We start from the raw sequence: 25,674 nt of genomic DNA on the forward strand, positions 1-25,674 counted from the left end.
TTGTCTGTCGTAAAATCTAAAAGCCTCAGCCTAGCGTCCTGGGCCCTTAAGCAGCCCTCCTGATTCTGTCCCCTTTCTCTAATTTCATAGGCCTCATTGTTTATCACCTCTCCAAATGGATGGGCTATTTGAAGCTAATCTACTTGCCATCTCCTAGAAGTGCCTTTATGCTTCTTTAATATTCATTTCTGATGCTGTTTGTTTTACCTAGACTGTCTGCCCATCCCCACCATTCCATTATACCATCCCTATCCGCTCTTACCTGATTTGTGTTTCTCCTCTCAACAACACTTAGCACTTGTATATAACACAATTCTTGAACATCGTTGTTTGTTGGAAAGTGCTGATTCCCAGTTTAGCAGACTTCAGTTTGTGGCACCTTTTTTGTTGGAATTATTTGACCTTGGGCAAATCATTTAACGTTTCAGAGTACTTTTCTTTATCTAAGAAGTGGACCTTATAGTCCTGCCCTGCCTACCTTTTGTGTTTGTTGAGGTCCAGTGTTTATTAAAGCACTTGACTAATATAAGGTGCTCTTTAAATCTCTTTGTAAGTTTCATGTTTACATGCAGTCTTCCAAAACAGACTGTAAACGCTTTAACATAAACAAGTCTGTCCTAAGTGTTTTATATCCTTAAACGTCATACTCTCATGTTTAATAGCTATTATTCTCTTCAGGAGGTTGTAAGAAGTATATCCTAATTTAAGTCACACTTGTGATTTATTAAATTTTTAAATCTTCCTTCTTTTTCCTTTTAGCTTTACTTACAGTATCTGAGGAGGTTCGAAGTCGCTGTAGCCTAAAACATAGAAAGTCTCTTCTTCTTACTGATATTTCAATGGAAAATATTCCTATGGATACATATCCCATTCATCATGGTGACCCTAGCTATAGGTAAATGGACGTCTCCCACAATTACATAATTACAATCAGGTTTCAATATTCCATGCCAGTGGAGGCAAGCGGGCAGAGTAATCCAGAAGGTAATATAGAAGGGACTCTAAAGATAACCTAGGAAGAGTGTGTAAATCAAAACTCATTTTATAAATGTACAGTATTTTATGTGTGTTAGTTGAAGGAAAGTTCTTCTAATCTAATTGTGCTAATTAGTTAACATTAGTTTGCCTCTTTTTAAGCACAAATCAGTTGAATAATGAAAAGAGATGATCTTGAAAGTATCGGATTGCAGGAAAAGGCCTAGGAAAACCTAATGTGAAATATAAGCAACATTACATGCTTAATGATAGAAAACTAAGCTATACAGATTTGTTAAAAAGATACACATGCCAACATATTTATTGTATTTACTCATATTACACTAAAGTTACTAAAAAGTTTTCTATAGCACAGATTTAGATGTTAAGATAATCAAATTATATCCTGTTGTATGTTGCTTTGAGTGGTATATTTTTCACTAAAACATAGAGAAATTACATGAAAATAGCATCATTTGGAGTTTTTTTAATATTTTCAATTAAACAAAGATACCTTTAAGTTTTAGGTACAGTGTTGAACATGGGAAAATAATCTTGTATTTGTAGTGCTTATATCATTAAATTTATCAGCATCCCGCTTTTTGATAAAAAACCCTCAGCAATTTCCAGCTGAGATGTTAACAATGTATGCAAAAGCTTTCCAGGCATACTTGGCTTTCAGTAGTCTTACTCTTCAGTCATTCCTATGATCATATTTCTTTGAGATATGCCCTTTTTTGTTATGAGAAGGAGAAAGTGAGTTTGACTGTGTTCCCCCTTGGTTTTTAAACCAGGGATACAATTGCTTATTTAGACTTGATTCTCCCTGATTAAAAAAGCAATGCAGGGCCTCCCTGGTGGCGCAAGTGGTTGGGAGTCCGCCTGCCGATGCAGGGGATACGGGTTCGTGCCCCGGTCTGGGAGGATCCCATATGCCGCGGAGCGGCTGGGCCCGTGAGCCATGGCCGCTGAGCCTGCGCGTCCGGAGCCTGCGCATCCGGAGCCTGTGCTCCGCAACGGGGGAGGCCACAACAGTGAGAGGCCCGCATACCGCAAAAAAAAAAAAAAAAAAAAGCAATGCAGTACAGTTCAGTTGAGCATTTGTTGAGTACCTACTGTGTATCAGATGTCATGGCAAGAAAGTGGATACTTCCTGGGGTTAGATTAAGAGTTTGTACCTTAAAGAGTGAGCTTTAAAGTACAGTTTTAAGATTACTTGATCGCTGCCATTGGGAAGTACAGTAGCCAATTAGAAGGACCAGCAGTGGTCGTATTTGTCATCATGTTTATTGATTCTTCTCAATTGTTTTCATCTCTCAGGACACTAAAGGAGAATCAGCCATGGTCCTCTCCCAAAGGTTCTGAAGGGTACCTTGCAGCCAGCTATCCACCTGCGGGCCAGACCAGTCCCCGAGCCAGGAAATCCATGAGTTTGGACATGGGGCAGCCTTCTCAGGCCAACACGAAGAAGTTGCTTGGTTAGTTTATCTAAATTATGTAGAAAGTTTTAGAATTCTTTTCAAAAATGGTCAGATACTTTCACTCCTGGAAAATTATTTGAAGCTGTTCAAGATTATCAAAATCTCCTGTTTTTGATGTAGCAAAGTTTTTGATGCCAATTATGAGAGAGTTTGATAGATCAGTTAAGCCATATCAGTTAAGTTAGAGGAACGAGAATGAGATCTTGAAACAGTTTTGGGGGGATTCTTAGACTAAATATTGTGGCTCTACTTGTTTGATTCTGCCTTGGCCAGGCAGAAGGGAAATGGGAGTAGGAGAGACATTAGATACTCACAGAAAAGGAAGAGCCTTGCAGCATTCAAATGCAGGGCCTTTAACAATATATTTCCCAAAATTACCCTCTGAGGACAGGATACATCAATATGCTATGAAGCTATAATAATACTATTTGCCATCTTTTCTTTAAAAAGACAAAAAGGTAAGAGTTTTTGATTACTGTATTTTTTTTATTACTGCAAGAAGATAGGGTTCTTGGAAGTTAAAATTGCTTGGTTATATCAACATCTGACCGTGAGAAATATACCTGAAGGCTTCCCTGGTGGCGCAGTGGTTGAGAGTCTGCCTGCCAATGCAGGGGACATGGGTTCGTGTCCCAGTCCGGGAAGATCCCACATGCCGTGGAGTGGCTAGGCCCGTGAGCCATGGCCACTGAGCCTGCACGTCCGGAGCCTGTGCTCCACAATGGGAGAGGCCACAACAGTGAGAGTCCCACATACCGCAAAAAAAAAGAAATATACCTGAAATGCTGTGAGACCCTTTCTCCCTTTTCAAAAACTGAAGTAAATAATGAGAGAGCCCACTGATCCCACCTCACCACAGATTAAATGCAAAGGTGCTCTTACACAACTTTGGCTAAAGAAGTATAAAATAAATAACCTGCCAATAAACCATGAGAGAAGTTGAAACCATGAATGTTAATCACTATTACTAGTCACATAGGACTGTTATCTTTTGTTTATTTATTTATTTATTTACTTTTGGCTGCATTGGGTCTTTGTTGCTGCACACGGGCTTTCTCTAGTTGTGGTGAGCGGGGGCTACTCTTCGTTGCTGTGCACAGGCTTCTCATTGCAGTGGCTTCTCTTGTTGCGGAGCACAGGCTCTAGGCGCGCGGGCTTCAGTAGTTGCAGCACATGGGCTCAGTAGTTCTGGCACACAGGCTTAGTTGCTCCACAGCATGTGGGATCTTCCTGGACCAGGGCTCGAACCCGTGTCTCCTGCATTGGCAAGCGGATTCTTAACCACTGCGCCATTAGGGAAGTCCCAAGGACTGTTATCTTTTGTTTGAGTTCCTTTCTCTTTATACTTTTCCATAAATAATGTTCTAGGAGTTTCCTGGTTACTTTGTGTTTTGTGATTCTGAGTTTTCATGCCAAGGAAGTTGTAAATGAAAAACTAACTTCAGAGAAAAATGCAATATTGAATTCATTCAACCCATGTGATAGACGAAAAAGTTATAGTCTTTGCCCTGGAGGAGCTCATAGTTTGGTGGCTAAGACTTATAATCAGGCAATTGCAACAGCATCCCCAGGTGCCATTAAAGTAAGGAAATTAGGAAAAGCTACAGAGAGGAGGTAACATTTGAACCGGATCTTGAAATTTTAATACATGCTTGCCCGGTAGGCACAGGATAAGGAAGGCATGTATTCAAGAGAGGGGGGAAATAGCATGAATAAAGCAAAGTCAGGAAAAGCACTTGGGCATGAAATGAGGCTAGAGAAGAATTGCAACTAGTTTGTGGGAGACTTTGTGCCATGTTAAGAGATTTAGCCTTATCATGTATCCAGCAGGGATCTTTAAGTAGGGGAGAGACGTTACAAAATGTTATTCTTAGGAAAGGTTTTTGGCTACAATATGGAGAAATAGGAAGAGTTTTTTCACAAGGGAATCATTTAAGAGATCGTTACAGCAGTCCAAGCAAAAAATGCTGTAGGCCTGCACTAAGGCAGGAGCAGTGGGACAGTGGAGAAAAGGAATCAGGTGTGGGACTTAGTGCCTGACTGTTTGGGCCAGGTGGGGAGGGAGAAGGCAGTGAAGGATGTCAGAAATTTCTGGCTTCACAACCTGGCTGGATAGTGATTCCATTCACAGAGATCAAGACTAATATATTTATAGTACAAGATAAATTTAGGTTGGTTGATATTATATTTGAGATCCCTTCAGGATTCTTGGCGTGTATATGTAAGAGATAAATGAAAACATACATCTGGAGTTGAGGAAGAGAGAAGTGGACAAGTGGCACGTTTAGAATTGATTAGTTCATTAGACCGCTGAAGCTATGGGGAGTGGAAGGAGATCTCCCAGGAAGAATGCAGAGTGTAAAGTAAAAAAGGAAGAATGAGGAAAGTAAGAAAACTAAACGTAGAGAGTGGTGTCCTGATCTCATGCAGTATGAAAGCACGAATTGGTTTTTAGGAAATTTGATATTTTAAGTCTGGTCACTAACTGGATGCCTAGGCTTGCGACTTCAGGCTAATCTCTTAACTGCTCATGGCTTCCTCAGTTTACAGGTACAGGAAATGAAGGGGGTGGACTAGATTCTTTTGGGCTGTTAAATTATTTGACCTTGATTTTTATGACTATTGTGAATAATTATTAGTATTAAAACTTGAGGTTAATAGAACATTAAATTTCTCAAGTGTTCAATTGTCATATGTAATTATAGTGGCTTCAGTTCTGGCTTTTAAAAAATAATACTGTCAAAAGTATTCCAGATTTGCTCTTAGAGCTGTACCAAGAAAAATAAGAGACGTTCTTGGAATATAAAGAACAGAAATATATAAGTTCCAAATAATCCAGTTTCAATACTTTTACTTTAAGAGAAAGGTATTTAACATTGGTATAATACATGATTAGAGAAACTCAAAGCCAAGTGGGAAATGGTACTGCTTGCTATTTTTGAAGCATCTCCCAGTGTATCTATTATTTAGTACTTTGAGGCATGCACATCCTTTTTTCAAAGCCTGAAGAAGTAAAATCAAACTTTGATTTTGTCTACTTTTAGAAATTCTTCATAGGTTAATGACTCATTCTTGGCACCAGCAGAATGCCTTAAATTGAAAAAAGGCTGTTCAGACATAGTTGATCTTTGCTACTAAACAGCACATATCTCTGTATTTATTATCAAATATTGTACTTGTTGGTGGAGTTTGGTTTACCTCCAGTGTAGTGCGTGTAATCTCAATTTAATTTGGACCAATAAGGCACATCCTGTCCTGAAACAGAACAACTGTGTGGCCAAAATTCCTTGAGAAGATGGAAAAAAACAGGAAAGGAGAGGAACTCTGCCCCAGGGATATGTTTGAGCTTTCTTTGGGTCCTTAAGTGAAAACTTAAACACTTTATGCCCAAACATTTTCTTTTTAGTATATTCCTATTCACAGACACTGTGGTTAATGAACTTCCATATTCTGTAACTTTTGTTTATAGGAACAAGGAAAAGTTTTGATCACTTGATATCAGACACAAAGGCTCCTAAAAGGCAAGAAATGGAATCAGGGATCACAACACCCCCCAAAATGAGGAGAGTAGCAGAAACTGATTATGAAATGGGTGAGAAACAAAGTTAATAATTAATCTAGATCATTGAAAGTAAGGAGGGAGAGTACATTAAAGCCATATTTGCTTTCCAGCCATTTCTTAGTATCATTAGGATAAAATATAGAAACATTTGCTCTTTTTCAAAAGACAAAGACAAGCTATACAGTCCTTAAAATGACAGATATCCTGAAACCTGTGTAGAAAGTAAGCATACATATGATATACAACATTGTATACAGCTAGCCAGAACTTTTATATAGGTGAATAGTAATTTTGTATGATATTTATGTTGATATTTTAAGTGTCTATTAAAAAGCTATCGAATTTTAGAAGTGACATTAAAATCTGTTATGTGAAGTAGTATCTAGTGTGTTATATTTGATTAATATACCTGATTGTGTTAATCCATATCTTACCACAGAAACTCAAAGGATTTCCTCATCACAACAGCACCCACATTTACGTAAAGTTTCAGTGTCTGAATCAAATGTTCTCTTAGATGAAGAAGTACTTACTGATCCGAAGATCCAAGCACTTCTTCTTACTGTTCTGGTAATACTTTTTGCTTTTTGTGGGGTTTTTTTTCCAGTCTACTCTTAGAAGGCCCTTAAATATTAAAAACATGAAAGGAAGGCCATATTCTGCTTCTCACCGAAACAGGTAACAATTCAGCCACAAAATAAAATGTTTTTTGTTTACTTTTTTGCAGGCTACGCTGGTGAAATACACCACGGATGAGTTTGATCAACGAATTCTTTATGAATACTTAGCAGAAGCTAGTGTTGTTTTCCCCAAAGTTTTTCCTGTTGTGTAAGTATCTCCACTTGTGTTTAACTTTTGTATCTGTCTTGAAGTCAAATGTTTTATAAAAGCTTAGGAAAAGTATCACCCAGTAGTGTTCACTGGTTGTGGAGAGGGGAACGTGAAGTAGTGTGATAGTGATTTTTAGCTTAGAGACAGTGGGTTTAATGGGACCTAGGACTAGATTTGGCCTGTCGATCGGGAAAAGCATTTTTTTTTTAATTCAAACAGAAAGTCACAAAAATTATAATCATCCTCATCAGTTCACTCAGTCCCATGTAATTAATTTTTTTTCATCTTGATCTTTTGTTAGCACTTTTATGAATTCATCAGTTTTCCATTGGAGTTCTGAAAATGCTTATTCATTCAGTTCAGCAGTGTAGTCAGTTACCAGAAACCTGTACTTGTCAGAGTGGGAAAAACATTTTTTTATCTTGTGATTTTCTTACATTTTTCATTGTGATGAGCATGGTTTATTTCCTCACTTAGGAGAAAGCTGTTAGATTGCTATATTTAAATCAGCATACCTGTTCTGTTTTCTTTTTCAGTAAAGCTTTTGTTTTTAATCCACAGCTGAGTGAAAACAAAATTGACTTCTTATTTAGGAGATGAATTTTATTCTCTCTTAAGGGCTAAAATCATATTAGCCTCAAAGTGTTCAAATCTAAATAACCCAAAGAAACTTGGGAAACTCTCTTCCTAATTTAGGCCTTCTGTGTAGTATCATTATTTCTTTGTTTTTGTTTAATCTTATTTATAAATTTCAGAATTTTATATACTTGGCTCTTGGGTTTTTTTTTTTTTTTTTTTTTTTTTTTTTTTGCGGTATGCGGGCCTCTCACTGCTGTGGCCTCTCCCGCTGTGGAGCACAGGCTCCGGGCGCGCAGGCTTAGTGGCCATGGCTCACGGGCTCAGCCGCTCCGCGGCATGTGGGATCTTCCCAGACCGGGACACGAACCCGTGTCCCCTGCATCAGCAGGCAGACTCTCAACCACTGCGCCACCAGGGAAGCCCCTTGGTTATTTTTATTAATGGGATATAGCTGGGTTAGAAATAGTTAATTTCCTCAGAAGTTTGAATTTGATCATACATTCCACCCCCTCCAAGCTAATTTTGCTTTCCTCATTCGATCTGATTCAGCATTTATTAAACACTGATTAATATTAAATTTAGTTTTAACTCCTGGGTACATATCAATAATCAGCAGAAAGAGATGGTCCTAAAGCATGCTGAGTGGCAGACAGAAACCAACCTTGTCTTGAGCAAATAGTCACCATATATAGTTAAGCATGGTTGTATGACAGTGCTAGTTAGGTGCTTTTACCATATTTTCCTAACGACTTAAACACAAAAGACAAAACAAAAAAGCAAATACACACGTTCATTAGAGAAGAATTGGAAAACCACTCATCACCCTTCATTTTTATCATACTGTTCTAGGGAAAAATATTTTCCAGTATATATTTTCATTTAATTTTCCTTTAAAATGTTCCTCTGTTGACTTTTATTTTTTTAGGCACAATTTGTTGGACTCTAAGATCAACACCCTGTTGTCATTGTGCCAAGATCCAAATTTGTTAAATCCAATCCATGGGATTGTGCAAAGTGTGGTGTACCATGAAGAATCCCCACCACAGTACCAAACATCTTACCTGCAAAGTAAATAAACGTATCGGGAGGAGGATGGTTGATGAACTTCAAACGTGTGCTATTAAAGGATGCACTGGCTGAAGAATTCCTTATGAGGAATAGGCTTGTTCACACCTCTCTAACATGCCATTTTCTGACTTTTAATTATGTGTTCAGTACAATAAGTGGTTGACAACTTTTTAACTAAAATATGGTTTTATACTGGGTATATTTTCAGTGAGTTTTAGTCTACTTTGACACTCATTCTAAAAAAAAATGTTTTCACTGTGTGTGGGGGTTTTATATATCATCAACTATATAATTTCTGTTAAGACTGAAAGAGTGTCATGCTTGCTATAAGAGTAACATTTGATTTGTTGCAGGTTTTGGTTTTAATGGCCTATGGCGGTTTGCAGGACCCTTTTCAAAGGTAAGAAAATATCTTTTTCTCTATTGACAAAATGAAAGTTGTATTTATATTACTGTGCCTGCTTTAAGGCAATATGTTGAAAACCAGAATGATTCACAAAAAACACATACGTTATTTTTATTAAAAGTTTTCTACCACACGATTCTTTCTAAGAGGCAGCACCTTTAATATGTTTATATACTAGCTTTTACCAAAAAAAAAAAAAATTCAACTTAATTTATGCTTGACTTTTCAGAAACGTATGATAAACCTCTATAAACTTTCTGCCCTCGGTCCCTCATGTAGTTGATGATCTTAATGCACACATTTAGGTATCTTGTGATTAGGAAGGAGCATTACGTATGTTTAAAATCTACCTCATGACCTGAATTTAATATAATGTTATATGTCAATTAAACCTCACTTTTAAAAATTACATAATGAAAAAGAAATTTACCTCAAGAAAACATTTTTCCTTCCAACCTGTTGCATTAGATCCACTCTTCCCTGAATATATCCTCATTTGCTCCATTCAGTTTGTTCTTTGATTGGCGTTAGTTGATATAGTGCTTCATAAATGTGTGTTTAATTATTCTCTCTGTATGTGGCCTCCCTCCAAATTGATTGAGGTTCCTTGAAGGCAGGACTTCTTTTTCTTCCCCTAGTGCAGTGTTCTAGAGATAGGGGTGCTAAATCAATACGAATTGCATAAACCTTGTTCTAATTTTAACAATCGAGTACTTAGTTTTGTTTTGTTTAGTTATTACTGCATATCTCTTGATATGCAAAGGCTGTCATTTAAAAAAGGGGCCTGAAGTCACAGAAATAAGTATATCATGCGGGGACTTTTGTAGTTTGATTGCCAGTAACCCTCCGAGCCCTTCGCGGTATTTAGTTAGTTGAATCTCTAAATGGCAGCTGGGATGATGCTCTGCTCATTTTCTCGTTTTGGAAAATAGACTAGACATCATTCCTGATGATTGGATTGTCTCAGAATTAATTCAGTCTTTGTGCATGGCCTTCAGTAATCACAGGTTCATCTGGAAGCTATAAGTGTTAGCTGAATAAAATTCCCAGTTGTAAGTCCCATGGTAGTCTACAAATATGATTCCACCCCCTTTTTTTTTAATGATCTGTAGTACAAAGGAAGCAAAATAGTAAATTAAGCCCAAAACAAAAATTGAATTTATCTTTTTTGGCTTCAAGGGGGATTTACAAAAAAAGAAAAAAGAACAGAGCTAAAATAATGTCCTATTTTCCATTACAGCAAACACAAATCCCAGACTATGCTGAGCTTATTGTTAAGTTTCTTGATGCCTTGATTGACACGTATTTGCCTGGAATTGATGAAGAAACCAGTGAGGAGTCCCTCCTGACACCCACATCTCCTTATCCTCCTGCAGTGCAGAGCCAGCTTAGTATTACTGCTAACCTTAACCTTTCTAATTCCATGACCTCACTTGCAACTTCCCAGCATTCCCCAGGTCAGTAAATGCAATCTTTATATAAATTTGAGCAATAATATTACTATACCAACATTAGGAATTCCCTTGTTATCAGTTTATAGCAGATTTTGCTCCTTTTTATCATGAAATTCATCTTACATTTCTTCTTTACCTTGTAGCCGATTTGAATTTTGGTTTCTGTAGAGCTGTCTACTTTCAAACAGTTATACAAAGATAGTGAAATGTTTAGAGTGTTCACATAGTGTTCCAAGGTTGATAAGTTTTTAGAGTTTAGGCAGGAAGAGTATAACCTAAGGTATATAACCCTGTAAGTGAACAGATTTATAATTCCCTTACTAGATATACTAACCTTGCCCTAGTGTTTCTGTGTCTCTGATATAGCATACTGTATCCCAGAAATATACAAAATATAGTAGTGCCCCTTTTCCCTGCTGCCAGCAACAACCTGAAAATCTAGGAGTAAATAAACAACCAGACAAAAATGCCAGCTCAAAAAAATAACATCTTAAAGCCCATAAGCATATTCCTGACTCTGGAGTCACTCTTAGGTCCAAGTGGGGAAAGTATGCCCATTCAGCATGCAACTAAGAGGCAGATAAACTGAGAAATAACAGCTAATAGCTCGGGTGGGGCTGAGATAAACAAGATGGCAGAAATGGCAAACGTACAGAACTCTGGGCTTATTCAGTGACAAAGCGGATGATTTCTTATGACTCTGGTCAAACCCTGGAGGTGTATTCAATTCATTACAGAACTGATGCCATTGTGTATTTATGATGACAGTGGGTAATGAAGGAAAGCTTCCGTTGTGGTCATGTATTCTATTCAGAAAGATATCTTTCTAAAATGGTTAAAATTAAAAAGGTTTTGTGTTTAAAGTTTCATTATCTGAAAAGTTTACTTATGAAACACCTCATGCTATAAGGAAAAGTTATCAGTATTAGACGTAGTTAAGTGTTAGCATGGATTTTCTTTTAAAAAGCCAAATGATGTATTATAACTATTTTGTGACGTTCAAGATCCATAAGTAGAATTCCCAGTTTATAATCTCAGTTTTGCATGAATGTTTAAACATACATAGTTTTGAAGGTTCTGAAGAACTTGGCAAATCTAATACCCAATTCATATGATAAACCATTATATTAAATAACTATATTCATCTATTAAACTTTGGTCAACAACAAAGCCTTGGTCAGCAGAGGAAACAATTTGTTTGATCCAGCATTTATTTATCAATCACCTTACTGCACCTAGTCAGGTTTTCTCCCCCCCAAGAAATAAGAGAAATCTAGCCAACTTTTTTTCCCCATATAACTGTGTTTATTTGGCCTCTGTCACCTATTCCCTAGAACAGTGTTTCTCCAAGTGTGGTCCCAGACCAGCAGCCTCAGCATCATTTAGGAGCTTATTAGAAATGCAAACGCTAGAATCCCACCCCAGACCTCCTGCACAAGAGACTCCAAGAGTGGGGCCCAGCCGGCAATCTGTGTTTAATAAACACCCAGGTGATTCTTATGCACTAGAGTGTGCCTATGATCTTGCCCCGTTATCAGCATTTCAACTGTTAAAGCCAGGGCAAACCTTTACGTTTACTTTCTTCTAGATACTGCAGCCACTGAATTCTTTCCCTCATCACCACTACCCCCCGCCTCCCGCCATAAAATCTTAGCATTTTGGAGCTAGGGGTTACTGTAGAGATAACTTAGTTCTAGGCTCACAATGTTGTGTGTGAAGGGGAGACTGAGTTTAGAAGAGCTAAGTGAATTGCTTTATCACACAGTCCTTACCTAGAACCAAAGCCAGTGCTCTTTCTGCCACGTTCATTGCCTTCCGTATCTGTCATCTTTCTTCCTTCCCTTCCCCTGCCTTTCCCTTTTTCTTTCATTTATTTATTTCTGTCTCATTACTTCCGTCTGCCTTACCTTAAGTCCACTGCTCCTTTTCTTCTGTAGAGCTCTCTATCATCTGGGTTAGTCAACCACTGAAGTTAATCACAAGTAGAAAATTCGTAGACCGTCTATATTGATCCTCTTGTTTTTAAAGTTTGGTTCATTTTGACCAGTCTTTTGCCTCTTGGGCTACTAAAGTGATGTTAAAGCTGTCAAAATGTTCAGTTGTTTTTACATTGACTTTTTTTTTTAACCCAAACTAATTGTCAGGGGTATTTCTGCCCATCTTTGCCCACTGATGGAGACAATAAAATAATCAGATTAAGAATAAAGGTACCCGTACAAGTTCTTCTGCTAGTTGATTAACTGTTCATGTCCTGTGTTGATTGGACATTAGCCATATCATTTGCTTAGAAAAGTAGTCCTACTCTGTAACCTCTTATTTAGAATTGTTTAGAGAAATCAAAGAAGAGCATTTGTGGTTTTGGTTACAGTTTTAAACCTACTGTATCACCTCCAGTAGTTCTCCAAAGATGGCTGCTTGAATAGATTATAACACCCTGGAAACCTCTGACTATTCTCAAAAGAAACTGAAGCTTTAAAAGTAATACAATTAATTAAGTAGAATAACGGTGTTTTTCTGCCTCTAAATTGTAAATTGTATGTCCTTTGGTTCACCAGATTATTTTACTACATGTTATTAGAGAAAGAGTTTATCTTTTCATTAGTAACTTTACTCTTCGATGAAACCCATTAAACTGTGGGCTCATCTCCATGAAAGGATCCTGATTTATCTATTTACCTAATTATTGTGTTTTTGTCATTTGCTCTTAGGGAATACCTCTTACAAGAGTTAATACTTTATAAGTAGGTACGCTGTTTTATATCTTTAGCTCCTTGTAATCTTACATCCCTATCTCCTCAATTCTTTGTGGATCTGAGTTTGCTGATATCAAAGGGCTAAAAGAAGTGATGAATCTAATCCAGACTCATAACTCACTCCAGTATTTTGGCTTCGCTATTTGGTTGTATAGAAACCAGAATATTTCCCTGTCTCCACTTCCATCAGCCAAGTCCTAAGCAGAAGCATTTAAAGAAGCCCTGTGTCACTCCCTGAAATGGAGCATAAGTGTGGCTTGCCATCAAATTACCCAACGTCAACCTGCGCTAGTCTACTGAATTTTAAACAGGTGAAAGCTCTGTTTCTTTATGTCAAAAAGCAAAAGTTGCTGATCTGCACACAGCTCAAGCCTTTGCTTCAAACTTTCCCTGTCAGTGCAAGACTTTGCTTTCTAGATCTTTGGTACCTAGCAGGATCAGCCACTAAGCTGTATCTTCTTTTGGTCTCCAGTATTCTCTGCTGTCAAATTAGCTGGATAAGAAATTCATGAACCCCCTCGCCCTCCCCCATGAAACACTAAACCTTACTTAGGTAAAAATTTTGGTGATAATTCATCAGTCACCAGCTTTTGAGGAAGTAGCGGTCATTTACATAAAGCAGTTGTCTCTGAAAATCCATTCTTCTTGACAGATGATCATAGCCCACTTGTCTATCCCCTTAGCACAAGAAGGATTGTTTTATAACTCTGTATATAAAATTACATAAATGACTGTCTTCTGACCCCACTCCTAGTAGAAATTGACTTGGTATCAGTGGAGACAGTGGACTGTACTCAGAGTTCAGTGCATATGAAATTGTGTTAACTGTGGTCCTTTTAGCCAAATGGACATAAAACTTTGTCTCTTCAGATTTTCCCACATGCCGCTATGAGAATCTTGAAGAGAATCCGTAATATTTACTCTCTGATAGATAAGAATATTTCAAATTTGATATTGCGATCCATTCTTAGGTCCAGTGTAGCTGAGCTGGACATGAATTGAAGAACCAGGATTAGAACTAGAAAATAAAACCTATCTACTAAAAATGTTATATATGGGACTTTCTCGTGCTTAAGGCCAAGCCATAAATGGCTCTCTTACAGGATGAGCAAAGAAGCCTTTTTAAAAGCCATATTGTGAGTGCTTTATAACCATTTCAAGTATGCATTCCAAATAGTCTTCCTGTATCCTCTTTAGATATTAAGGAGCAAGTATACTAGAAATAAAAATCCAGATGGAATTATATGGAATTTAGTACTCATTAAAAAGAAATTAAATAGGTTCATTTCCAATGTATTAAAATTTAATTTACACTCTACCGAGACCTCCTAATATTTTTCACACTGTAATTTAATTCAGTAAACATTCGAACACCTATTCTGTAGGTATACACTAGGTACTCTGAAACATTTAAAGATGAGAGAGACCCTGGTCCCCAGAGACTTGACAGTTTTTGCCTGTGGATCTCAGTATTCGGTTTCAGCTAAAGTTGTTATTTCCTTCTGAGTCATGTTGTTTAACAAATTCTTTGTGTACACAAGTTCTTTGATTTTTAGGTACGCGATTAATACTACAATGCTCTGTAGAAAATAACCTGAAATCCAGATTTTATCTTGAATTATCCCAGATATTCAGTGTTTACTACATGCAAGGGACTCTGTTAGACCCAAGGGAGTGGCGGGGGCTACTAGGACATGAGACCTGCCCTCAAATAGATTTCAGAACAGTAAGAGTGGCAAAGTATACACAGATAACTATTTTGCCCTCTTTCGTGATCTCTTTTGTACTTATGTTGTACTTTGTACTGTACACTATTCTGATCATTCAAAGGGACATCTGTTCGGAAAACTCAGGTAATAATGACGGCAAAAGTTTTATAATATATTTTTGACCTCAAAAATATGTGAGGTCACATATTTTATAATTTTTTAACAAAAATAAGCCTGTGATCTATTTTAAATGTTTTTGCACTTGGAAAAAAAAAACTTTAATTTTTTTCTTTGATCACCTTATTTTACTGTTAGTATTAGAGTATGGATTTTTTAGAGCAAAGACCTATTTAGTTGAACTTAATTTTAAATTCACTTCTTTCACTTTATTTTGGGGCTATGTCCAGGCCTGTCAGTTATTCAGTCACTTTGCTTCTGTAATGCAGACCTCCCTCCCAGGAAGCTGGGTGGATCAGCTAGCCCAGCAGTGCTGACAGCTGTGTGCAGAAAAGGTTAGTTTATCAAAACCATTTCTCCAAAGGGTAGACTTAGTCACACTTCTGCTGTGTTTACCAGGTTTAAAATGTCTCCCTCTTAGAAGAAACTTAGAGGCCTCTATTTTGAGACTACTTAAAATCTCCAAAACAATTGTAATGTTTTAGGGAACTGCTTACCATATCCCAAACCTTTGTTTGGTATATTCTTGATTTAGCTTTTCTTCTTTTTTCTTTGTTATTACCCCGTATTTAAGGGAGGAAAATAATTTTAAACTGAGCAATTGCTTGGTGTAATTTCTTCTAATTTTCCATTTCATTTTTTATTGTAATTCTTGATTTACACTAAAATTCTTTCTTCTAATATAGGTGGTAAAAACGCATCTATCTGTAAAATTGTAAGTTCTGCCATTTATTTAGAGATAGTAATGTTTGGGAAATTAATGGTCAGACTTCATTAATTAAAACAAGAACCCTCCTGAAAACCAAGGAAAATAATAATTCTCCAGTATCTAATCATATTTCACCCTTTAAAAATCTTTCGGATATCACTCACTTTCGTTTTTCTCTTCCATTCTGTGTCTGTGAAGCTTCTCTGCCTTTGCTCTAAATCAGCAGTTTTCATGCAGCTGTTGCCTCATCAAGGTACTCTTTACTTTTGTCATCTTTGCACGAAATACTGCTTACCCTGCGCTCATCCTGGGCACGTGGCATGAGACTTCATTCACCAATCCCTGCAAGCAGAGTCTGGTTCAGGCACCTAAAGAATCTGTAAGGCCATTAACTGTAAGGTCTGGATGCTTACGGTGCCACAGGGCTGAGACTTGTCGTGATGAAAGAGCTGTTCATGCTCCCCCTGAACACTGAAGATGCAGTCCCAGCCCTGGACTAACACAGACAGGTTAACAAGAAACTCCAGGGAGAGTTAATAGAGAAGGGAGGGTATGTGGTTTGGGGAAGATTTTTTAGCTTAGGAAGGAGTTATTTTCCCCAAACATAGATACAAAGCCAACCCCAGCATTTCCATAGAAATTAATGCTGGCTGTCCACTCTGTCACCCGTGTTAAAAAGAAAGGAATGTGGTCCTTAGTTAGCTCAAAGGACTAAGAAGAAAAAAATGTGATACACTTATGTCTAATTTATAAAAGATGCCTTTTCTTTCTTTTACTTTTCGGTGAGTAGTATACAGAAAGATTAGACCTGTATAGAAAAAGAGGTGTTAGCAATTGATGAAAGACCGTTACAAATATTTAAAAAATTCTTCTAGTTACTCTTTTGTATATCTAGCTCAAAATATGAATTTTCTAAATATATATTTAACACGTTCCCATCAATGTATTACTATAGCATAAGAACAAGCTATAGTTATCTTTTCTTCTAAGAAGACATATTTCTTGCTTATTTACATTAGTGTCAGTAATTTTACAAATTCTGGTATAAAATTCGAGTCCTTTGCGTTTGTTCTAAAATTCCTTTCAGTACTTCACTTGGTCTTTTTTTTTTTTTCAGGTATTAGGAACATCTTAATTTATGCTGTAATTATCTGTGTGCAAAAAGTCTTCACCTAGCCTATCTGATTCTTCTAACAGTCCTTTGAAATAGGCACGTTTACTGTTATTTTTAATTGCCAGATTAAGAACTGAAACCAAATAAGAGTTCTGATCCAAACAGACGGGAACCTGGGTCTTCTGATGTGCCTCACTGTATGTGTAGCAAATGAGACTTCTGACAGCTTTGCCTTCTCATAGATGCATTAAGAGTTTTCTGACAGGTTTGCCATATGATATATGTGATAAACTAAGCAATGCAGATTCAGGGAACTTACTGTCACCTTGTGCAGGTGGTGGGAGGTTTGGATTATTATGTCTTTCATTTTTGTTAAATAACTTCTCACAAATCACCTAACCCATTTTTCCTCAGCTTCTCAAGAGCTAAAAGGGATTCAATCCTTTTATTATTTCATGAAAATATTAGGTTCCAGTTTGAGAAATCATTTTGGTGTTTAAAAAAATAGGTGACTTTTTAAAAATTATTTGTCAGCCTGGAACTATATCCCTAGTTGTCAAAATAAACCCTGATACCTGCCTTCAAGGAACTAATGTTTGAGCAGAGGAGATAGACATATAATAGATATATAAGTTATTTATATATGTTATTTAACTATAGTGTAATCTAATAAATTTTCCCCCTCTTAATTCACTGAATTTTGGCCAATAACACTTTTTATTTAGAATTTTAGCTTTATCTGGAACCACCACAATTCACTGAAGCACAGTGCTTATTCATGCACTGCTGTAGAGAATCTTCAGCTTCTTCTGCCCTGCATGTTGTTTGTAACTGGCTGCATGCTTAACCACAGCATATCTAAAGGAATTTAAACTAGCAAGTCAGGACCACAGAGGTTTTTACCTTTATTTCACTTGGGTGGTGGCCTTTGGATTTCTGTCACCTCATGGATTTCTGCTTCTGTGCCCACTGAGAGTCAGAAGGGAAAGCCAGTGCTTAGGGGCATAAGAGAGACCAGGATGCAAAGCCTCCAAGCGGCCTTGATGAGCAGGAGCACAGCACCAAGGTCTGCTCACCAATGTAAAATATAGTATATGTACCAAAGCAAGATGGATCTGTCTCCATTTGGGCAGTCAGGCTGATAATCTGAGAGTTTTTCCTATAGAATGTTGAGAACAAACCCTTCTCTACGTTCTAGAAAGGTTTCTAGATTTATTTTCAGAGGGTTAAGAAGAATGCTGCCAACATTCTCAAAAGTGAGAATTATGCTTAGAAACCAGGATACTGGTATCATTCTGTTTCATACTAACCTGGCTTTTTTCAAGGTGCTATTTTTGGGTATAAATATAATGCTTTTTTTAAAAACCTCCAAGATTTTTATGTCAGCTTCTCCTTAGATCCTTAAATAAAACACCTTTGCTGTGAAGTTGAACTTAGGAATCACCATCGTGCCACATTTACCTGTGTGGGACTTGTAGGGTTGGGTCACTAAGTAGGAAGAAAACATATACACAAAAACAGGTAATGAATTGAGATGAAAACTGAGTAAAAGTGGGACATCAGCCTCTCACATAGCATTGAAGTTTTGGGTTATCAGTGACAGTCTTAGGTCAGTGATACTTTAAGATTTTTAATTAAAAGGAACACAGGCTCATTAGGGAAGAAAATTAAAAATTCAGAAAAATAGAAGAAAAAATCACCTATAATCCCACCACTCTTAAGATAATCACTGTTTATTAACATTTTGGTGCATATCCTTCCTATTTCTTTTCTTTATGTAGTTGAGGTCACAGTATGTGTAAAACTTTATTGCTTGCTCTTACCCTTAACATTTATTGAGGTGGCCAAAACGTTCATTCGGGCTTCCCCGTAAGACGTTACAGAAAAACCCAAACGAACCTTTTGGCCAACCCAATAAAATTTTATTTCGAGGTCTGAAGGTTACTTGCTTAACAAAACAGGAAATGGAATATTCTTAGTATGTCTTTGAAGAAAAACCTTCACCCTAGTGACTTACTCTGATTATAATTTATATAATTTTAATTCTTAAGAATTAAACTGAACAGGCCCTTGTCCTCAGCTAGAAGCTTTGCCACCTTGCAGTGTGATGACTGCTCTGCCCCCCCACCCCCAGAATGAGCCGTAGTCCAGCAGTGGCAAGGCTGCACCAAAGGTGGTCACACAAGAAAGAGCCCCAGAGTGGAAGATTGCTGGCACAGGGCCACTGGCCCTCCAGTGGTCATTAACACTGTGTCCCTCCTGATGACCATCCCCTGATTGTTTCAAACCCTTATCTTTAAAGTTCTAGTTTTGCCTGATTCTTATTTCCTATTGAGGATATAAACCTAGATAAGGAACTATTGGACTTGAACTTTTAGGCCACATGCAAATTTGAGGAATTGGAAAATCAAATACTCAGACAAGTTCATGATCACTTCAGATGGAAGAAGCTAAAAAAAAACTGTCTTTTCCAATAAAAATATGGCGCCACCCCACTGGAGATCAGGGGTTGCATGCTTTTTGGCTCTGAATTGCAGCCATCACATTTAAAAATGGAAACATCGGTTCAACCAGTGTTTGTTGAAAAAGACGTCAATTAGATCTTACAGGAAAATAAAAATGAATGATAAACGATCTTTGCCCTTCTAGATGCTTTTATTCTAGTAGAGAAAATATGACATATACACAAGTTGTGATAATATAGACAAAATATAAATGCCATATAAAAATAGGCAGAAAAAAGGGGAGGGAGAAAATAGTTCTGGCAAGAGGCAGGGGAATGCATCATGAAAGAAACAGATGAGAAAAAATACGGGTTGCATTTTGTCTTGTAGAGATTGGTAAGGCAATTGAAAGAGCTGCACAAATACACATTACAGAGTTCAAGGCGCATTCAAGGGATGATGAGCAGTCTCCTTTCAATTTTGTTATTTCTTTTTTAAATAGCTCTGGAGAAGATGCAAATAAATATGCAGAAGAGAATAAAAATCATCCAGAATTCTGCTACCCAGAGAAAAGTTCTTTGAACATCACAGTGTATTTTCTTCCGTTTAGCTTTCTACCCATAGGATTAGATTGGAACAGATTCAAGAGTGGGTTCACTATGCTTGCCTCCCGGAGAGGCGTTGATGACATTTTTAATGATGCACTCACACTCCCAGCCCAGTGCACTTTTTCACATGCCAGTGTTCCTTTGATAAGCTCAAGACAGCAAACCTCTATGGAGCCTGTGTAAATCAGACCAGGTGCCTGTAGATGCCTCATACTCTGAGTTGAATTCAAGGCTGAATCCAAACAAAGATGTGTGGCTCCTAGAAGGAGGTCATCACAGATCCATTTCCTGTTCAAGAACCAACAAACAAATAGCTGTGTGGGTCTATGTACATTTTCAGTAACATAAATACTTTTTGACTTGACGTACTATTTTTTGTCCAAAAATAGAAATTTTTCCATTGTCAAATTTACTGTTTATTTTAAAATTCAGACGGTACAGATAAGAATAAAGCAGGGAATTCCCTGGTGGTCCAGTGGTTAGGACTCCACACTTCCATTGCAAGGGGCATGGGTTCAAGGAACTAAGGTTCTGCAAGCCGAGTGGCTCAGCCAAAAAAAAAAAAAGAATAAAGTAAAAATTACCTGAAATCACACCATCCAGAGAGAACATTTTTTGGCAAATATTTTCCTAGCCTTTTTGTTTATTTGTTTATTTTCCCCTGTAAGTGGATTTTTTCCCCCTAATCCAAAATTATGGTCATTTTTCTGTATCAGTAAATACCAATCAGTACTTTACATTTTGATACAACTTGCTAAAATAGTTTTTGCTTTCCTATCAGTAGTTATGTCAAAGGTGGGTATAATTGGTCTAATTATTTTAGTAAATTTATTGAAGTGTGGCAGAAAAGCACACAGATGATAAATTTACAACCTAATGAACTTTTAAGAAGTAAACATACTTAAAAATCCAGTATCCAGATCAAGAAACAACATCGCCATCACCCCAAGAAACCATCCTCATGCCCCCTTCCAGTCACTTCTTCCCCAGAGGTAACCACTATCCTGTTACCTGTCTAATTTGTAATCTTTACTAATCTGATGAGTAAAAAATACCTTGTTTTTGCTTCTAGTTACTTTTATGAAGTTACTAATTAGATTATTTATAAAAATACATTGTAGGGCCCAGTTTGGGGAGGTTTAATCTCCTCCATGAGAGAAATAAATGGCATCGGTTTAAGGTACAGAACAAAAAATGACTTGCCAGAGTTGAAAAGAAGATCAAAGCAAAAATTCTACAGTATGACCGTTTTGATATATTATTTTCTCAGTAAATATTTGAGTTCCTTTGGGGTAGGCACTATGATTTAAAAAATAAAAAGCATCTGCCTTTCTTTGAAATGATGAATTTCTGTACCTTCTGCCACTACAGAATATATTCTGTGTATAAACACCAGTAAGGCTACGTGGCTAGAAGCTGACCTCTGCTGGAAGCTTCTGTTACGATTTGGAGGAAGGCGTTCTAGTCTTTGGTGGCTGCTAGCCTTTCATTCAGCTCAATCCTGCCTGCCTCTAGCTCTTCCTTGCAACTTCTCTGGTTTTTTTTTGTTTTTCCTTATGCTATTTTTCTGCCATGATAGCAAATTTTGCTTAACAAAGTGTGAGGTTTTCTGTGTGACAAGATCTTTGTAAACACTCTAGCAGCTGACTATTAAAATGAATGCAAAAACAATACACCAGGTTGTATCTTGTATACAAATCGTGAGATTCAGTCCTGGAGCTTAACACCACAGGAGAGGGGGTAACTGGCTGCTCTGTTTCTCTCCAGGAATTGACAAGGAGAATGTTGAACTCTCCCCTACCACTGGGCACTGTAACAGTGGGCGAACTCGTCATGGATCCGCAAGCCAGGTGCAGAAGCAAAGAAGCGCTGGCAGTTTCAAACGTAATAGCATTAAGAAGATCATGTGAAGCTTTCTTTCTTTCCTTTTTCAAACAGACTTAACTTATACGGGCTCTTCACTAGTGACCCCTCACCACCGTGCTGTGATGCTGCACTTCATGTTTTATAATGAGCCCATCCAGTCTGCCATGTTGCCAGATGATCAACTCTTGGAAGCGTTGCCTAAATTTAATGCTGCTTTTTTCTTTAACTTTTTTTTCTTCTACTTTTGGTTTGTCTGGTTTAAGCAAGTGTTCAGAACAACTGCAAAGAAAGTGGGAGGTCAGGACACTTGAACTGAGAACATCCCAATTGTGAGAGAGGATGATTTCTTGAATACTGCTACTACTGGCCAGCTATGAAAGCCATTTGCACAGAGCTCTGCCTTCTATGTTTTCCCCTTCTTCAACATACAAAGTAAAGTGTTAGTCTTATTTACACACTTTTCAAGATAGAAGTTAATGGGAGAAATAATAATATAACCCCAGTATGTTTAATCTGACTTTTAGCTGTGGACTTTTTTTTACCTTAACAAAACTGAAGAACCATAGAGGTCAAGCCTCAGTGACTTCATACCATAAAGCCACAGGCGAGGTACTTTGGGGGGTGGGGGAGGAGGGATTTAGTATTTTGTAGTGGGTTCTTAAGAAATACTAACACTTGAGTATTAGCAATAATTACAGGAAAATAAGCGTAACCACATGTATCTTAACATGACCGAATTAAAGAGATGAGTTCTGAGGCCTTATGCAAACTCAGTCATCCAAACTAGTTTATATTTTTCTCCAGTTGATTATCTTTTAATCTTTAAATATGCTAAAAGTCGTTTTCTGTTTTTGTAAGCCAAAACTATACTAAGTATAGTAATTATACGTGTTCCCCCTCCTCCTCTTCTTTCCTAAATAATTCCGAGCAGGGTAATCAGTGAACAAAGTGTTGCAAATTGTTCCTAGGAGGTAATTTCCGTAGATGGTTGCATTAGCTCCATACAAAATGGAATGGTACGTGACTATTAGAGTAGACGATGCTTTTATCTTGTTTAATAATTTTCCCAGAAACATAGAGTGTGGTGTATATTATCACAAAATTTTTGATGAGATGTATTTTAAATGTCTTGTAATCTTTCCTCTCCCCTCCAAAAAAATCAGGAATCTCTTTAGCAAAAACATTTGGGTTCTATATGATAGAATTGCATTTAATCACTGTGAAAAGACTGGTCAACCTGCATTATTATGACAATAGGGGACCTTAAGAGTTGCTGCTATACTGAATGGTATGGATTATCATGGCATTGGAATTTCCATAGTAATGCAGATCCAATTTCTTTGTGGTACCTGCAGTGTGCAAAATAATTTGACTTCAGTGAATATATTAGTATCTGGATGTCCCAATTTAGGACTAAACCATATTTATTACAAGAAGGTATTATCCCCCTATTCCTGGGTTCCCTTTATATGTTAAGGTGTAATGGCTTTGGGAGAGAAGAAGAAACCTAGGGGAGGGAGAGTTTCCTGAAGTGCTATTTCATGAGTAGATTTCAGTAAATTAAATTCCACAGCTAAATCAATGGTACATTTAAATGTTCTGATTTTAATAATATAACACATTTCACATTTATCCACACAGTAACAATGTAATATGTTAATGTAAATAAAATTGCTTTTGATATTCAGAAATAACAAGAATTTAATTTTTTTAATTTGTTTACAGTCCTGGGAAAAGTAAGAACCGTTAGCCAAAATGAAAAAAACCTTAGTGTTAATAGTTATTTTGACACTGAATTGTTGGAAAATATTGAAGACAGGTGCAATTAACTAAACTTTTGTTTTTAACTATTGTAGACGCTTCATTAGAATAGAATGTTTATAATAACAGAGCAACTGAGACGATAAGGAATTAAGACTAGAGCTGAGTTTAGAAACAGATCATTAACAGCCCGGTGCCAAGGATGCCAAGCTGCTGGTAAGGTCCACGTTCCCCCACACCCCAGAGCTTCTGGGCTGGGCATCACAACTTCCTGGCTCCTGGAATAAAAGGCAGATGCGAGCCTTTAATCATTTTGGTTCCATGTTTTTCCCTCTTTGTTGTTGGTTTGGTGCAATGACAGTGGGTAGTGTTATGCTATTTTGCTTCTCCTATCAAAATAGAGGAACTTCCAAAGGTATACCGTTAAAAATATTGATCTTTCCATAAACAAGTTTTCCAAGGTATGCTATGTCTTAAATTTATTCGTTATTTCCCTCTAATGTAATGAATGGATGAATTCACTTGAAGTACCTCATGAAATTAATGATCTGCATTGCACAAATCAAAATTGAGCCTTCTATGAATTGCAAAAATACTTTTCACCCGTACATCCTGGGAATTTGAAAACTTATTAAGGTTTAAGATTTACCTTGTTTGAAGAACTTCTGCCTTTTGAGGAAAATCCAGCTTTCCAAGAAACTGAAATGCACATGAGATAAATCTCTCACCAGTATGCTTCCTCTGAGAAATGAAACTGTTTTTTAGGCCTCATACTTATAACCTGCACAAGAAATTCTGAAGTTCATAGTAGGTTGCCCATTTTGCATAATTGGATGTAAGTTCTATAAAGTAATTTGTTTGGGGTTTGTGGGTGTTTCCCCTGACTTTTTAAAAAGGAAAACATTAACTCACCATGTTTTTTGGCATGCATGATCTCCCTGTTTTATCACTGCCCTGTCCCAGGGGTGTGCCCTTGTTGGCCAGCACCGAGACCCAGTTCACTAGCTTTGGGGGAAGTGGCAAGTACTCTGTCCTGCATCCACTCAGCACCTGTCCGTTACTGGGTGCCGGCTCTGTGCAGGTCCTGGGCCAGGGCTGAGGACACCACAGAGAACAGCCAGCTGCCACCCCCATGAACAGATGTCCTGGGGGAGACAGAATGTAAGCCGGCAACCCTCCCTGCTCAGTGGGTTTTAGGGGTTTTCAGTTTTGTTTTGGCTTTTCTGTTTTTTTAGTTTTGTTTTGTTTTTACATCCCACCCCCAACCCAGGCATAATGAGGCATGTCTTATTCAATGTTATGCAATGGACTTATATAAAAATTCACTCTTAGTGTCAGCCACACAGTTTTTTTTAATGCAGTATATTCACCTGTAAATAGTTTGTGTAAAATTTGACAGAAAAGTATATTTACTACACTGTAAATACCTGTGATGATATATTGTATTATTTTGCTTTTTTGTAAAGCAGTTAGTTGCTGTACATGGATAACAAACAAAAATTTGATTATTCTCGTGTTAGTACTGTTAACTTCTTCCTGCGACTGCGTTACATCATTTAAAGAAAATGCTGTGTATTGTAAACTTACATTGTATATGATAACTTCCTCTCTTTTCCATTCAGGCCCAAACTTTGGCAGTTCCCTTGTCTACAACCTCGTTAATATTGTAAGCAGTTGTACGCCAGCAGGAGAAATACTGCCCAACAGACAAAATCTACCATTGTAGGGGAAAACTGTAGAAATCCATTTCAGATCATTGTTGTTCCCGTCCCATTTTCCTCCCTGTGTATGTACTCCTCCCCTTTTTTTTAAGTAAAATGTAAATTCAACCTGCTCTAAGATGTGGGGAGTTATTTAATTTCTTCACATGCATCAGCTCTGTTTTCTCACTTCCCCGCACTCCTCCCTGATCTTTTGAAACATTAAGGCCATTTCCTTTCTTTTAAGGATGTCTTGGGTTCTCCTCAAACCACCATCACCACCCCCGCTCCATGGGAAGGACCTTTCTATTTCCAGAACCTCTCTAAACGAAAGGTAAAATAATTTTGGTGAAATGTGTAGGGGAGAAAAAAGTTTCCCTTGAGCCTCCTGGGGTCTCTGGCTGAGTCTGAAAATTAAACTGATAAATTAATAGGAGAAAAGCATATACATTTATTTAATATAAATTTTACATGACA

General features: G+C 37.4%; 1 protein-coding gene across 4 annotated transcripts in view; it reads left to right on the top strand.

The window, feature by feature from the left end:
* The window catches only part of NF1 (neurofibromin 1), a 261,641-nt gene extending 236,316 nt beyond the window's left edge, over nt 1-25,325 (top strand). For 2 of the 4 annotated variants that reach the window (XM_060082451.1, XM_060082453.1), the window contains 9 exons: nt 760-895; nt 2,296-2,453; nt 5,926-6,048; nt 6,458-6,588; nt 6,746-6,846; nt 8,354-8,496; nt 8,850-8,896; nt 10,143-10,359; nt 21,638-25,325. In XM_060082451.1, coding sequence (XP_059938434.1) covers nt 760-895; nt 2,296-2,453; nt 5,926-6,048; nt 6,458-6,588; nt 6,746-6,846; nt 8,354-8,496; nt 8,850-8,896; nt 10,143-10,359; nt 21,638-21,780 — 1,199 coding nt within the window. In that variant the 3' untranslated portion in view covers nt 21,781-25,325. The remainder of the gene's footprint in view (nt 1-759; nt 896-2,295; nt 2,454-5,925; nt 6,049-6,457; nt 6,589-6,745; nt 6,847-8,353; nt 8,497-8,849; nt 8,897-10,142; nt 10,360-21,637) is intronic. The other 2 variants (XR_009530430.1, XM_060082452.1) reach the window with 2 other exon arrangements.
* Nucleotides 25,326-25,674: the final 349 nt, after the last annotated feature.

This window comes from Mesoplodon densirostris, chromosome 18 (genome assembly GCF_025265405.1).
Source record: "Mesoplodon densirostris isolate mMesDen1 chromosome 18, mMesDen1 primary haplotype, whole genome shotgun sequence".
NCBI lineage: Eukaryota > Metazoa > Chordata > Mammalia > Artiodactyla > Ziphiidae > Mesoplodon > Mesoplodon densirostris.